Below are 15,742 nucleotides of genomic sequence, written 5' to 3' on the forward strand. Positions count from 1 at the left end.
AGAAATGCAGGATATAAAGGCACTCCTTAATCTCATAGAGGAAGGCAAAACAAGAAGCTGTGACTGGAAGTAGAAATTAGGGAAATTCAAATGAGAAATTAGGCAGAAATATTTAAAAATGAGAGTGATTAACCTTTGGAAAACTGTGAAAAGTGCTCACTTTTTGATCCCTAGTTGTCTTCTAATCAAAGTTGAAATCTCCTGGGAAGAGACAAATTCGTTATTACCACATCTGCTTTGAGCAAGGCTGAGTAACCAGGGCCCATATAGGAATAGCAAGGTGAAATTTAATGCCCCACAATCACAGCATCAGACAAAAAAAGTTAATATCCTCTTCTGTATTGATGATGTCTGTGCATCTTCATGTATCTCCTAGGTCTGGACTTTTTCTGAATCAGGCCTAGTAATAGTTCAAAGATGCCAGCTCTGGCAGAGCTTTGACAAAAGAAGCATTAGGCAAGGAATGGTTTTGAGAGGTTAAAACATATTTTACCCAAATAAAAATCTGTTTCTAAGGAAAAAATGTATTAATTTCTTTTTGTTTTTATCATGACATTTTTTGGATAATATCTTTCTGGATGTCAGTGATACCAGGTTTCCACATGCATCTCTTCTCACAAAATGATCATGCTAAAGTGATCCTTGTTATGGCGAGTAAGGAGTCCACGCTCTGCAGAGGTTTTTCTTAATCCCTGGCATGGCTGGGAGCAGGGACATTTTTAGATGTGATACCACAGCTGGTTTTAAGAACATATTTCTGATGCATTCCAAGGAGTCTTTTGGGGCAGATTTAGGCTGCTAAATCCTCTGCACCTTTTTTATCTACTTCAGCACTTTTTCACATTTGTAAATGAAGAGTTAAATGGTTCATGAAATATGTTGTAACAAATGCAGTTGACAATACAAAGTAATGGAATAAGCTATTGTTAATATCACATATCTGTATGCCTAACAGTTGCTGCACATTGTGGAATAGAAATTATCAAAATAAATGACATTTCTTAACCCAAGGCATAAATTGTGCCACAGGTAGGATGCTAAACAGTGAAAAAGAGGTGATTTACCTAGATGGAAAGGTTCAGCCACATCAGTGACCCCTGCACTTCTCATTCCCTTAGAGATTACAGGCAGCAGTCAGAAGGAATAATTATAGCTGGGGGGAAAAGATCAGAAGGTCTATGAGTGCTTTTGTAAAAAAACCTTTATATTCCTCAAGTCATGTCTGTATTTTCTGGAATGACTGAAATGGAGGCTGGTTTAATTTCTGTTATTTGTTGTACTTTGTAGACCACTCAACTTTCTCAGAGAGGCAAAAATGTTCTCATGCACTTCCGTAAAACCCCACAGACTCCAGGGTGGTTTGCAAACATTTTGGAAGCATTCTATTCCCAGTTGATAAACATCTTTTCATACAGGACATGGTGGCCCACTGACACTTCCCAACGAACTGCAAGAAATAACGGAGTGTCCTTTAGGCACCAAAAGCTTTAGGTAAGCAAACAAAGTAAGGGGAATTTTTTTTGCCCACAGAAATTATGAGAGAGAGGTATGAAGGTGGCATGCAATTGTCTAAACTGATAATGCACAACAATGTTAAGCAATGGCCTTGAGGGAACAAAATACTAATAGAAGTGGATTTTGCTTCTCACCTAAAGCCCAGTTCTCCTAGCAGCACAACACTTTCTGTTGTCACACTCAGACTTTCGTCACTACGATTCACAAGGACTGAATGACCTTGGGCAGTGGGCATGTTCTTGTTGAGAGATGTCTTATCCAAACATTGGGTCTGTACAGTATGATTGGTAAGAACTTGCTATTCGAAACTTTTATGGCTTCCAGAGTCAGCTCTGAGATTTCTGCTGCTGATATAAAGGCAAAACCTGCCAATCTCCATTTAAGTTGGACTGAGAATGGGGGCGGGTTTGGCCTTGCAGGAAACCTGTGAGAGTATGTCAATCTATCTTCTAGAATTAGTTCCAGGTAGGTTGCTGTATTTCCCGTCTCCCCTGTTGATTTGCACATCTGTCAACCCTTATACACAGGAATTTGTAATATTTCTTCTAGTGACCTGCACTAATAAGAAAAGAATCAGAAAATATTCGAGGAGTACAGATCTCTAGCAGCAGAGATCCTAACTGCCAGATCTTCACCTTGTATGAATTGGCATTGCTACAGTAACTTTTAGAGCTGCATTTGCTTACAGCTGCAGAAGATAGATCTCCCTCAATATTTGTATTGCTGACCATCCACAGAATGGAGGGACAGATCAGAAGAGTGAAAGAACAGCTGGGTCAAGCTGTTCTTCCCACTGCGCTGGTAGCAATTTCTCAACATACTGTTTCATATCTCCTTGTCAGCTAGTTCTCTGGGTCCATAAAATCATAGGATCTGGGACTGTTTTGATCTCTTTTCCCATGCCTACTCCGTGTACGTGAGGAATGTCTAGTATAAGTGAGCCTTTTCAGATATCTTGCCATATTTTTCATCGAAGTGAATCTAAAAAAGAGGTTAATTCTCCAGAGGGAGGGCTGATGATGACCTTCTGTCCTTTCTTCAGGCTGTATGGCTGCTCTTCCAGTTCCTGTGCTTGGGGCAGAGAGGCCGAATCTTTCAGTTTGTATCTGCATTTCATGAGATTCACACCTGGGATGCAAATGTCTTCAACAAGAATGAAAAGGAAACGCTTTTCACTGTTTGTCTTTCACAGCAATGTAGGGTAATCTGAGATTTAATTTATTCACCAAGTGGAAAGGAAAGGGAAATCAAGCCAGCATCTTTCCTTCAAGCCAAGGTTTTTCTTGCATACCCCCGTGTAGGCTCACACAAAAGAGCTCTGATCACTCTAAGTGCTTGTTCTAATTATAGAAAGATTTAGCGTTGGTTACATAATTGCCCATTGCACATCAGCACATAGCATTGTTATGCTACAAAAGCCTCTTTTTTGTTTCCCTCTTCACAGCAGACTCAGCGTCAGCCTGTTTAACTGAGAGCTGCAAGGACCAAAATTATTCTGAAGCAACCTCCCATAGCTTTTCCAGGGGAGGCCAGCAAAAATCAGATGCTGACCTGCCCCCTTTGCTGGGAGTGTGTCCAATAAGTGGGATCTAGAAGTTAAAGCAGGGGATTGATAGCCTGGGCAGCAGTCTTCTAAGCATCCCAAGTAGAAGCAGTGGGCTGTGGTCAGGAATCAGTGGTTGTTCTGCAGTTACAGTCTCTATTTTTGCCTTTTATATGCAGTAGCACAGTAAGTTTAAATGGCTATCCCACTGTTACACCCAGTATCGGCCTGAACTGTGGAGGTCGTGAATTTGCAAACACAAAAATCCATAGCAAAACTTCCACAGGCTTTAGCAGACACAGGAGCAGTAGATCTTTTCCGCGTACTTCTAAGATTTTTTGATTATTTGATTCAGGTTGGTTTCTTCATTTTCAGTCAGCACTTGTTTCTCATTTTCTCAATAGTACATCAGGTGCACATCTCCCTAACTTTATTTTCTTCCTCTTTTCCCTCTAAACTGTGAAGCTTCCTTCCAAAATAGTCTTTCCTATACAAATTTGTAATGATCCAAGACTAAGCTGTGATGCTTCACTGCCCTGCAGCAGTTCAAAAGCTCCCATCTGTCCTAGAAGGGAAAGAAATTTACGAGATTGTAGCCAGCTTAGCCATCATATGGCTGATGCAGCAACTGACCATGTGGGCCCTGTATCCTCAGCATGCTGGCAGGGTAATCTGCCCTTCATAATTTGTAGCTGCTTTGTTTCTTAGAGATGGTATTCAGCAGGAAGCCCAAATTATACAGGCATTTATGTTAAGGTCTGCCACAGAGTACAAGTAGGGAAAGCAAGAATGAAGTGAACCCAGATGGAAACAAGAGGGTTACTGTGGCAGATTGACCTTGTCTGGATGCTGGGTGCCCACCAAAGCTGCTCTGTCACTCCCCTCCTCAACTGGACAGGGAGAGAAGATACTGAAAGGCTCATGGGTTGAAATAAGGACAGGAAGAGATCACTCGCTAACTATTGTCACAGGCAAAACAGATTCGATTAGGGAAAATAACTGAATTTATTTTGAATTTATTACCAATCAGAACAGAGTAGGATAATGAGGAATAAACCCAAATTTTAAAAAACAGCTTCCCCAAACTTCTCTTCTTCCTGGGCTCAACTTCACTCCCAATTTTGTCCATTTCCCCTCCTGTACAAGTGCACGGTGATAGGGAATGGGGCTTATGGTCAGTTCACCACATTATCTCTGCTGCTCCTTCCTCCATAGGCGTAGAATTCCCCACACTCTTCACGTGCTCCAATGTGAGCCGTTCCCATAGGCTACAAATCTTCATGAACTGTTCCAGTATGGGCCCTACAGGGCCACAGATCCTGCCAGCAGACCTGCTTTAGCATGGACTCCTCTCTCAATGGGTCCACAGGTCCTGCAAGAGCCTGCTCCAGCATGAGCTGCCCACGGGGTCACAGTCTCCTTTGGGCATCGCTTGCATCCTCCACAGGCTGTAAGTGGATCTCTGCTCCACCATGGACCTCGATGAGCTGCATGGGCACAGCTGTCTCACTACAGTCTGCACCACGGGCTGCAGGGGAACCTCAGCTCCAGTGACTGGAGCACCTCCTCCCCCTCTTTCTTCACTGACCTTGGTGTCTGCAGAGCTGTTCCCCTCACATATCCTCACTCTTCTCTGAGCACAATTAGCCCCACATAATAACTTTTTCTCCTTTATAAATGTTATCACAGAGGCACTACTACCATCACTGATGGGCTCAGCCTTGGCCAGCAATGGATCCATCTTGGAGCTGGCTGGCATTGGCTCTGTTGGACATGGGGGAAGCTTCTGGCAGCTTCCCACAGAAGCCACTCATGTAGCCCCCTCCCCCACTACCAAAACCTTGCCACACAAATCAAATACAGGTGCCCAGCAAATATTCCCAATATTATGTTGATCTTTCAGGAGAATATTTAATATACCATTGTCCCACAGCCAGGGAGAAGGTAGACAACGTTACCTTTATAGCACTTTCCACAGAGCTTTGGATGAAAAACCTATTCATCTTGGAAGAGAGACTTGTCATCAAAACCTTTCCCTAACTCTAATGTCATGTTTTATTCCTTTTAGAAGCTGAGACCTTTTGTTTCAAGTGTTCCTAGATCCCTTTTTTCCCCTGTTTCTATCCTTTTGGGTGCAACTGCATGCCTGCAAATAGGAATGGAAATGCAGTGTGGTGACGCTTTCCTTGATTTGTTTCAGTGTTTCCAGAATCCTGATGGAAACAATAACTCTCAAAGAATTATTAAGAACCTTTCGATCTCATTCTAGTTTTGGTCTCTGGCATCTTTTTAAAGTATTAAGAATTTATTTTGGTAGCTGTGTCCTTAACTCTGTCCCAAATACTTCTGTCATGGGTTCCCGGGTATTACTGAATTGCTTTATTTAATTATTAGAAAGATATTGACTGGAAACAACATTGAGCTTCCTTCTTTTCCCAGTGAGAGAAAAGTTCAATCAGAAATGCCAAGTTTCAGGTGGGTGACTATCAAGCTACGTATTTGCTCCAGAGAATAAGAACCTTTTACATTATTTATGATGGTTCAGCAACACTTTTTCATTCTCTGGTTTGTTCTTTCTTTCTTTTATTGTGATCTTTATTGCAGGAAGACTTTGATGGAGAGATTGGTCTTGCACTGAACCTTGAATATGATAAAATTTATTACCATTTTCATTTCTTATAGGAAGGAACTAAAGATTAGCTGCAGAGAATGCTTTTTTTTCATTCTGCAATTATTTTCCTAGTTGCCAACAGCTATTCTATTCTTGATGAACACAGTTGTTTTACTGGATCATTCTCTTGGATGGAGAACAGCAGTTTCTGAGATATTTTTCATACACATCTCTTTGGCCTTTGGAATATCCTTAAGCACAAGATGATATTAGTCAGCCATGTGTGCACTTCACCGAATGACCAAAGCTAAGTATAACTGCATAAATTATGCTATCACCTTAACACTGCTTGGGGATCTGTCCACATGATGGACAACATTTGGTTTTTGTTCAGCAGGAGCAGGACGAGTGTTGTAAGTCTTGTCATCAGAACCCCACTGGTGACAGCACGAGAACACTCCCTCAGTACTAGGAGCAGACACCATGTTGCCAGCCCACATGCTATTATGGCTGCATAGGTGACTGTACTCACACCCAGTCTTGATGTGGTGCAATACTCAGACTCAAAAAATAAAATATTCATAGTGCCCTGGTCAAACCCACACCCTCCATCAAAGACCAGTTCTAGTTTCTAGTCAATAAAAACATCAGCGCCTCTCCAGCACCCCTCATAGATGTGCAAAAGAAGTGCTCCGAGTTTGGTACTTCTACCTTCTCTCACGATTTCTGACATATGTATGTATATATGCACACATACATACAAACCTTCTCCCTGCTGCAGAGCTTTCAGTGAGGAAACATGGAAAACCAATTGAAATATCCTAAAGTCTGAGGTTTTCTAAGAGCGTAGAAGACGAGTTTTCCGGGCAGCTGTGCCAGGCTGGGAGCCCCACTGACAGACGGGGATTGCGATACCCCGCTGGTCCCGAACTGGAGCAGGTCACAATGCTGCGAGCAGGGTTGTGAGTAGCGCGCCCCCTCGCGGCGGGGCCGGAGGCGTGAGCGCTGCTCGGAGCCCGGCGCTCCCCCCGCCGCTCCGCCGTGGGCTCGCCCAGGGGCCGCCCCTCGCAGTCTCGCCGCGCCCCCATCTCTCCGAGCGGCCGCGGCCGGACACTACATTTCCCGGCGTGCCATGGGGGCCGGGCCGTACCGTGTGCGGGGCGGAGGGGGAGCGGCGCGGGGCGCGCGAGTTGAAGTGCCGGCGAGGCGGTAAGTGCCGCTCTGAGCGCCGGCGGAGCGGCCGGAGCGGGGGCGTCCGGGCCCTGTCCGGCCGCGCTGCCGCCTCAGCCGCCTCGGCCCGGTTCGGCTCCTCCGCGGGGCCGGGGGCTCCAGGCGCAGCAGCGATTGCCCCCGCGGGCGCGGCCCCGCGGACAGGGCCCCGGCTGCCGCGGGGCTCGGCGGGGCCGGGGCTGTTCGTGCGAGCGGGAGCGGCGCGGGGCGCGGGCGCTGCTCCGGGAGGCCCGACCCGGCGCGCCTGAAGGAGAACCGAGAGCAGCCGGCGCTCGTGTCCTTCACGGGCACACCCGGGGCGCGGCGGAGGACGCGGCCTGTGCGGGGCTTCGGGCGGCGGTGGGTGCGGGACCCCGCTGCCCTCGGGGCTGTCGGCGCTCCCCGCCGCTCCCCCGGCCTCGGGACAGGGCACGGGCCGGGGCAGGTGGCGGTGGGGTCACCTTCGGGTTCCCGTAGGGAACCGGCACTGTGCTGGCTGCCCCTGGCGGGAATAGAAGCCCAGCTGGAAGGCAAGGGAGCCTCACGTGTGCGAAGTTGTGTGAAAGTCAAACGTGCCACCTCATGGAGGTGAAAGAAAAGCTGGAGGTGATCCATCAACGCAGGGCTTAATAACGGGAGGCAGTGACATCCCGAGGCGTGTTTCACAGCTGACAGGGTCCTTAAGATACCCCTAGGGGTGTAATAATGGCTCATTTACATGGAAAAGGCTCCTTGACACCGTATGCAAAACTGTGAAATACAATTTATTTCTGACAATTTCATTTCTGTACCTTTTATTGGAGGGGGTTTAATTATGCCCTTTTTATTGGTACAACGCATTAAGCATGAAAGCAGGAACTTTCTTGCTGAAGAATTCAGCTGCTCTGCCTGTTTATTTGCTACCTAAAGTTCCTATCTTCTGTTTGTGACATACAGCTGGTGGGTATGGCAATAGATGTGATGTCACAAACTGCAAATTATACCTTCAGGTAGAAATAAGATGTGAGAACAGATGGACTTGCATCTTGCTTTCGATAAAATGTTCTTTTAGTAATCGAGAAAGCGAAGGAAAAAATAATGAAAAAGGCGTATTTTGTGTGTTAATAAAATGTCATTGCACCTTTCACTTTTCAATAAATTAAATTTTACAGAAACGTACAATGAGCAGAAATGGTTTAATTAAAACACATTGCAAAATGTTATTTTTGAAGGTGACGGAGGATGCAAGAGATGTCTGTACAAACGAGATTGGTCCTCCAGGAAAAAGCCCCAAAGTTTTTAGAATTCCAGTGAGGCAGCTTTCTTTTGGGAAGTGTGTGTTCATTTGGCTGCAGCGAAGGGTCCAGGATTATTTTCTCTTGAGTTTGATCGTAGATTCAAAGGAGTCCTGGTCAGTCAGCTACCCATTCTGACAGGGGAAAGAGCTGGGGTGCTGCAGGCAGCTCTGACAGGCACTGACAGAATATGTCTCAGCTTTTCTGCCTCGCAGTTACCTAGGCCTTGTAAAGAAATAAAAGGAAATAATAAAGTTTGGCTAAGGTTTGTGTACAGAGGTCTCTTGTGTTATATTAATTTATTTTGCTGATTGTGTTCTTGTGAACTGTTTTTGAAAGACTTGACCTGTGTCACCACGTGTTTTTTGGTTACAAGGCTTCCAAGAGAAAAAGCAGAAGCCAGACTGACCCTGTTAAAGCTTCGCAATGAGAAGTAGGAAAGTTTCTCAATCAAGTCTAGGAGTGGGAGGATTAGAGGACTCCATCTTGATGGGGTAAGAGCCTGCACTGTCAAGGGTGCTCTTGAGAGCTTGCAGTGTAGATGACCGTGCCTTTTGATTTGTGGTACAAGCAGAAAGAATGGTCAACCATATTTTCTGTCCAATACCACCCATGGGAAAAGGAAAGAAAATATACCTAATTTGTTATTTTTTTCATGTCTGAATCCTTTAAGGTGACATAAAGAATTGTAATATATACATATATATAACATGTAACGAGTTACATGTTTACACTACTTTATGTACTGCAAACAATGAATGCAGTGATTCAAAGTGCTTAATGTAGGAAGTGTGTTCATTCCCCACCCTTGTCTCCCAGGAGAGAAAGTGATCGAGAAGTGTCTCACTTCAGGCCTGTGCTGGGCCTGTGACAGAGCCAGGAATAGGCTGTTAATTCCTGCAGATGTCTGTTCTGCAGGAACTGGCACTTGAATGGGACAGTGATTATGAGAAAACAAGTCTTGCTGGGTTGCTCTGATCAAGTCCCCCATGCCCTGCATTACGCGTTACTCTCTGACTGCTGGAGTCGCACGCAACCTCCTGGCCTCTTCCTACACCCCTTGTCAGCAGTAAGGAGCTTTTAGAACTAACCTGGTAGAGTTTCTAACAAATTTTGGGTGCTCTTCATGTTGCAAGATCTCTTTTTAAACCCTGCTTTTTTATATCTTCTGTTATCCCCTTGCAATCTGCTTATGCTGTGGTATTTTCAAAAATTTGCATTGAAGAAGGGACCTATTGCTAGGATAAGAATTGACTTTTGGTGATCTCATGCTGCCTTCCCTCTGTCCACCTGTTGTTTCTCCTTGAAAAGCTTTTGGGACCCTGAACAAATGTTTTGTTGTGGATGCACAAGGTCTAGCAGGGAGTTACTTCTGGATTTGTGTCCCGTAGACACTGTTGAGTTTGGAATAGCAATGAATGGCTTACGTTCAGTTGCTGGGTGATTGTTTGAGCTCTCAGCTGGGGGCAGTGCTAGCAGTGTGTCATTAGGAAAGGAGCAATTAAAACTTGGATTGTCAGGTCCTTTGGGGCTGTAAGGCATCAGATCACTAAGTTCTTATTAGATGTTACAGTTGTTGTTTTGTGTCTTGGCAGGGTTCAGCAGTCATGGCGCGAAGGGCTTTGAAACTTGCCTCATTGACAGCAGCTGCTTCTGGCATCTATATGTATGGAAACACATTCCTGGATCCTAATGATTTTGGAATTGTTCGTGTGGGCCGAGCCATTGCCACAGTAAGTTTTACCATAGTAATGTGCAGGAAGATTCCTAGATGGGTAAGGGAATTGAAGTTCACAAGAACTTGCGATTTCTTGCATTCCCTCTGCATTTCTAGTTGGCAACTGGCTCTGGAAGTCAGAAGGTCCATAGGGAGCTAGCTCTTCAAGTTCTTGACACAGTGGGGAGAAGAGACATGAAAGCACATAAGGAATAGAGCTGTTGTTTCCACATTTTGGAAGGAAACAAATGGAACTACTAGACTGCAGAGAGCTGTCTCTGCTTCTCTGGATAGGGTGGGACCTTCAGAGCAAGGGCTCACTTTGGGCCCACGTCTTCATCAGCAACCTTTCAAGATCAGTCACCCAGTCACCCATCTCCTGCGGCATTTAACAGTGACTTAGTTCAAACCATCTTCTCTGCATATGCCGTGTTTTAAATTGCAACATTTTGTTTTAGGGATCCTAGTTGTTGTATTGATAAACAATGGTAGCCATTGCCCTGTGACCCTTAGTATGAGAGATTTAGAGAGAGAAGGACTGATGTTTTGAGTAAAGAGAGGGTGGCAGATGACATACTTTTGAGGTTAGAGTGGTTTCCAGATTTGTAAAATAAACGCTATTAAAATAAATCTGCCTAGCATCACTGATATTTCTCAGAAAACCTGGGAATGGAGCCTGCCAGCCAAATAGGCTTCTGCCTTCTCCTTGGGGATATTCACTGATGAATCTACGAGCAGCCAGGAACATGGAGAACAGAGACTCTAGAGGGGGTATCAGTCTCCCTGTACCTCAGTTGCATTATACATCTGTCACTTCAGGCCACAATCTCCATCATTTACAGACCCCCAGTGGTAAGCAGCTGTCTGTCTGCATTTTCTATGACTTCTAAGCACTTCATTAATGAGTTTTACAGAGAGTCAGCTCCTGAGGGCAGATGCAATAAGAAACAAGCTCTGTGGGTTGGCTCAGGTGCCATGTGCATGCAGCATCATGAACTATTGTGAAAAATGAATGTTTATTTTGAAAGGGTGAAGGCAGAAATACAAACTGTAATCTTTCCTTCTTACCTAATATGTGCTAAGCTTCATGCTCTGTCCCTAACCATAAGGCAGCACTGCCAGGTAACAGGGAGCAGCTCTTTCCCTTTTAAAGCACAGAAAATTGAGGCATGGAGAGGGAATACAGCTTATTGTGGCTGGAGGAGAATCTGCTGTTCAGGCTTTTCGGCTCTCCAGTCTGCCCTTGAGTTCTGCCTGCTTGACGAGTGTTTCTCAGTCTTTCTGAAGCCACTGTTTTGTGGCAATCTTCTGTTTAAGACAAAAATAAGTGAGAAGTATGCAGTGATGAAGCTGTGCAGTTGGTCTGTGTTTTGAGTGATGGTGAGAGATTACTTTCCTGGTGAATAGAAAGTAGGGAAAGGAAGATTTTCTTTGCTTTAGATGCTGGCAAATCTACAGACATGCTTGACTTTCATGTTCTCTGCCTTCAGGGAAGCCACAAGTCATTGGCTGTAAAGCGCTTCACTGGCCCTGCTCTTGAATGCATTAGAGGGTTCTGCACCCATAGCTGTGAGCAGTGACCCCAAAAAAACAAGTTACTAGTGCTCAGGCTTCTGCAGGTGATGGCAGCATGAGTTTAAATCTGTGTGTCTGTGTACTTTTCAAACAAGAATGTTCTGTCTCTCTTTGAATTCTGTGTTTCCTCTGGTGTATACGACTGCATGTGGTTGGGTTGTTTCTGAAAGATTCTTTAGTCCTGCTGTGCCAGTGACCTCTGCCTTCCCAGCTTGGGGCCTGCTCCTTGTTGGACAGTCAGAGGTCAGCTGTTGTCTGAGCACAGGCAGCCTGACCTGCTGTCCTTCCTAAACCATGGACCAGGGGAAGGCAGTAGAGCAGACATGTTTACTACTAAGAGGTTCACCTTAGGGCCTGCTGTTTTTTTAAATGAAAGGTAAGACTCGGTAGCAAACAAGTGATTTTGGGGATTGGATATTGGGGGCATCTACATGGACCTAAAGTATCTGTCCTTCAGTCTAGACCTGTGCAGGCCTCTTACTTGGATGCTTTATTTAGTCATTGGACCATAGCCAGGCAAAAGCAGATTGTAATGAAGAGACACAAGCAGCAAACACAAAAATTTAAAACCAGTTACGTAATGGCAAAGAAAAAAAAACAAAAGAGAAGCCATGAGAACACATGAGGATTAAGAAACTTGACCTGTAACTATGAGACTCCAGACAGATTTCATCTGAGTTTGATTAGAAAGATTTCAGTTGGCTTGTATTTTAAGTATGCTGGTTCAGTAGTTCTTTGCAGACTCCATAAGAAACTTGATGAAACTCATAGCAGAAAATTTCTTTTTAAGCCTCAGTTTACAGAACTGGCTCTTGGTTATGTATGGATAGACAGCTATTCAGAGGGAACCATGACTTGGTAAGATCTGAGGATAGGTTTAGAAGCAGTGGAAGTGTATGGTGTAGAATTCATTGATACAAAGCGAAGCCCAAGTCTTTGGGACATTTGACAGTGGACAGGATACAAGATAATGAAAGTAATCTGGCATTTGTAAAGAGAGGGGCTGGTTGACTTTGTAGGTCTTTTTGTATCTCCAAGCCTCAGTCTCACACTGTAATGTTAATGACAGCACTCATCGTGGATGAGAGTGAAGTTCATGGTGTGGGCAGCATCATACTGCAGAGAGTTTCTATATTCTGGTAAAATTAGAAACCTGGCAAAGCCATTGTGCGTTTGCCATTTTCCTTTGAGAGCGTCCCAGTTGTTTTGGTTATGTGGAAGGAACATTCTGTGCAGTAACTGGAATACATCTTAGGCACTGGCAGGGATTTGGCAATGTCAGAGTTGCCTATCATCAGGATCATCATAATATTAATTTAGTGTTTAAGATTATGATGTAATTAGCAACCGTTTAATTAATTCCCTCTTCCTCTGTAATACAGGCCAATCTGTTAGCTGCTTCTTTTCAAGTTGGAGGTGATAATTACCCTCATGGACCAGAGATAAAATAAGAACAAACTCAAGTCTTCATGCAAGGCTGATTTGAACCTCCCTCCACTTCAAAGTTTTCTTTGAGGTTGTGAAGATACTTTGAAAAATTTTTCTTCTGAATGGTCTCTATGTAGCTGTACAGTTCCTGAGTTCACCAGGGGCAAGACAGCCTGAAAAAACAGGAAAAAAAATTGCTGTGCTCAGTTTACAATTTGGAAAACAGGAAACATGAGAAACCTAACCTCCACAAGAAAGGAGTGTGTCTGTAACTGATTCCCAGCTTAGTCCCCTCTTGGATGCTTTTCTGAGCTTTTGAGTGTTTCCCTATTATCAGTTCCACTGGCTTTGTCTCAAAGCAGGTTTGATTCCCTTGCCTCCCTGGTTTTCATGATACATCAACTGTACTTTATGCCCTTCCTGGCCATGTTTTTGATGCAAGGTGGGGCTAGTATCCTGTGCCAGAATGGGAATGAGATTTTAGGAAAAGTGGCTTTTGATGGAAGTTATGCAAATGGTTCTTCATGGCAAGGATCTTGAAGTTCAAATGGCAGGTTAGTGGACAGGCTCCTCCAGGTGTACATTCCTTTCTCTCCCTCCAAACACGACCTGTATGCTTCACTCCCATTCACTGGTGTTTTGACTATGGAGAGAGGAACCTTAGTCATAGGAATTGTGGAATACCCTAGATCTGTTTTCAGAAATCATTGAGGCACTTAGGAATCTAATTTCATTGTCTGTGGGTGTGTCGAGCTAAGAAGCTTTAGCTGGATACCCATATTGTGGTTTTGTAATTGGATATCTGGCCCTTTGGCCCCGTAGTCCTCTGTGCAGTTGAATAACCCCAAAAGTACTGCTGCTTGTGCTGAAATGTGAGCTTGTCTTCAGTCATTCTGTTCCCTGCTGAGCCATCTACCCAGCGTGAGCTGGTTAGGCTGGTTGGAGGTGTGAAGATGCAGCGTGGGATAACTGATGGGGCACAAACAGGGTCTGCATGGCTGCATGGTCTCTGTTACTAGCAGCAGACCTTATTGTGGAAGCCCCAGATGGCTGACTGAGAATGGAGTCTGCTGTGCAAGGTGCTGTGCAGAGATTAGGAAAATGCTTTGAGCTCCTCAAATAGAAGATAGTACAGGAGTGCCAAGGGTTGCTTATTTTTAATAGCTACATAGCAATGAGGCTCCTGCACCATTTTTTATAAACATTCATTGAAATTGAAATATGTTCATTTAATTTAATAATGAGTCTGTTACCATAGGCTTCACTGTGGAGCCTAAACTTTGAAGCCTAAGCTACATACATTCTCCTTAACAGATGTCTTATTGTTTTGATAGCTGCAGAGCTTGCTCAACATTTCTGGTTTCATTTGCAGACGGCAGTTATCACCTATGACTACCTCACCTCTCTTCGAAGTGTCCCATATGGAACAGAGGAGTATGAATTCCTCAAATCACAGGTAGGTAATAGCACTGAACTGTGTTCCTTGGAAACTGCAAGGCACAGATGTGTTGCCAAAGCCATTGCTGTAAAGCTGTCAGCTTAATAATTCAATATGCTTTCTACCAAATTGTTAACAGCAACATTAGATAACAGCTCCATATTAGATAAGCTTCTTGCAGGACCTGCATTGCCAATGCTGAAGGCCCCTTGGCAAAAGTAGCCCCATGCAACCAGTGCTCACTTATGTCCAGTAGAGATTCAAGTACTTGGTGTGTGGGGTAAGATGCGTTTGGACTCTGCCACTGGTTCGCTGCTGCCCAGACTGGTTATGTGGAGGTCAGTGCTGAGAGTGGCCTGGCAGTGCTTTCTTATCCTGCTTGTTGGTTGGTAGTGGCCATAACATGAAGGCTGAGGGATTTAAGTAGGAGGAGTGTGTTGAAAGGGAAATAATAGGGATCAATCAGACTTGCAGATCTCTAAGGAAATGAGAATTGTGTGAAGAAGTGTACATCTCAGTGAAAAACACGTTGTGTTTTGATATCAGTAATTAACATTAATAGAAAAAACATTTCTAGTGAGAAGGAAGATAAGCACCCTTGTTGCTCTTCTCAAGTCTTGTGCTGCACCTTTTATTCCAGCTTACAGCCCTCTAGTACCTTGAGCTGTGAATGACACCTAGTTTTAGCTGAATGCATGTGGTGTATGTAGCCAGGGTTTCTCTGCTATTTCAGCTTCAGGCCTCCTTGGAGTGAGAAATATGGCTTGTGCCAAATTGGGCCAGTCTGCATAGTATGTTTAAAGTAAGGTCTTTAACCTCATTTTTCTTCTTAATGTGTGTAGGATTTAGGCCACTGTTGTGGTCATAATGCATGGAGTGGTGCTCTCCAGGGATTCTCAGATTGGAGGGACTGTAAAGCTGGAAACGGTGTTGGGTAAAGTACAAATCAGTGACATTGGTCTTCAATATGGTTTAGTATTCCTCTGGCAGAAAATCCACATCATCTGTATGGTCTTAGTGTATATGTAATAGTTTGCAGAATGGCTTCCTTGAGCTTGTTCTCATCCTCTCCTGCCTGAAGATGCTAAGCTGTTCTGCTGTAGCTCCCCATCCCAGCTGAGAGGCACTGATGCCCTGGAATAAAATGGAGATAGATGTGTGGGAGTCTGGAGCTTCACTGTTCCTCTGCCCACGTCTCTGCCCCTGTTCCTTTGAAATCTGGTTTGCAGTAGGGCTGCTTGTAGCTTTCTTAAGTGATACCCAAGTTATGGAGTTATCAGTGCTGTGGACAGCTTATCATATGGCAGAGTTTGCAGCAGCCATTGCAAACTCCTGACCTTTTGCTGTGTCTCCCCATAGCTTCATTAACATCTGTCATGTAGGTTTTGATGGTTCATCAATCCGTGCCCCAGGCAGCCCCTGTTTCCTGGCG

The 15,742-nt window shown here is 44.5% G+C and overlaps 1 protein-coding gene across 7 annotated transcripts in view; it reads left to right on the forward strand.

Annotated features, from left to right (window-relative positions):
- Positions 1-6,805: 6,805 nt before the first annotated feature.
- Positions 6,806-15,742, forward strand: part of ADCK1 (aarF domain containing kinase 1) — a 73,752-nt gene continuing 64,815 nt past the window's right edge. The window contains exons 1-4 of one of the 7 annotated variants that reach the window (XM_027672656.1): positions 6,823-6,878; positions 8,529-8,646; positions 9,748-9,885; positions 14,245-14,328. In XM_027672656.1, coding sequence (XP_027528457.1) covers positions 9,760-9,885; positions 14,245-14,328 — 210 coding nt within the window. In that variant the 5' untranslated portion in view covers positions 6,823-6,878; positions 8,529-8,646; positions 9,748-9,759. Of the gene's footprint in view, positions 6,879-7,261; positions 7,485-8,528; positions 8,647-9,747; positions 9,886-14,244; positions 14,329-15,742 lie in introns of those variants that run through there. The other 6 variants (XM_027672649.1, XM_027672640.1, XM_027672674.1 and 3 more) reach the window with 6 other exon arrangements.

Source organism: Neopelma chrysocephalum, unplaced genomic scaffold (genome assembly GCF_003984885.1).
Source record: "Neopelma chrysocephalum unplaced genomic scaffold, ASM398488v2 Primary Assembly neopelma1_24, whole genome shotgun sequence".
Lineage (NCBI taxonomy): Eukaryota > Metazoa > Chordata > Aves > Passeriformes > Pipridae > Neopelma > Neopelma chrysocephalum.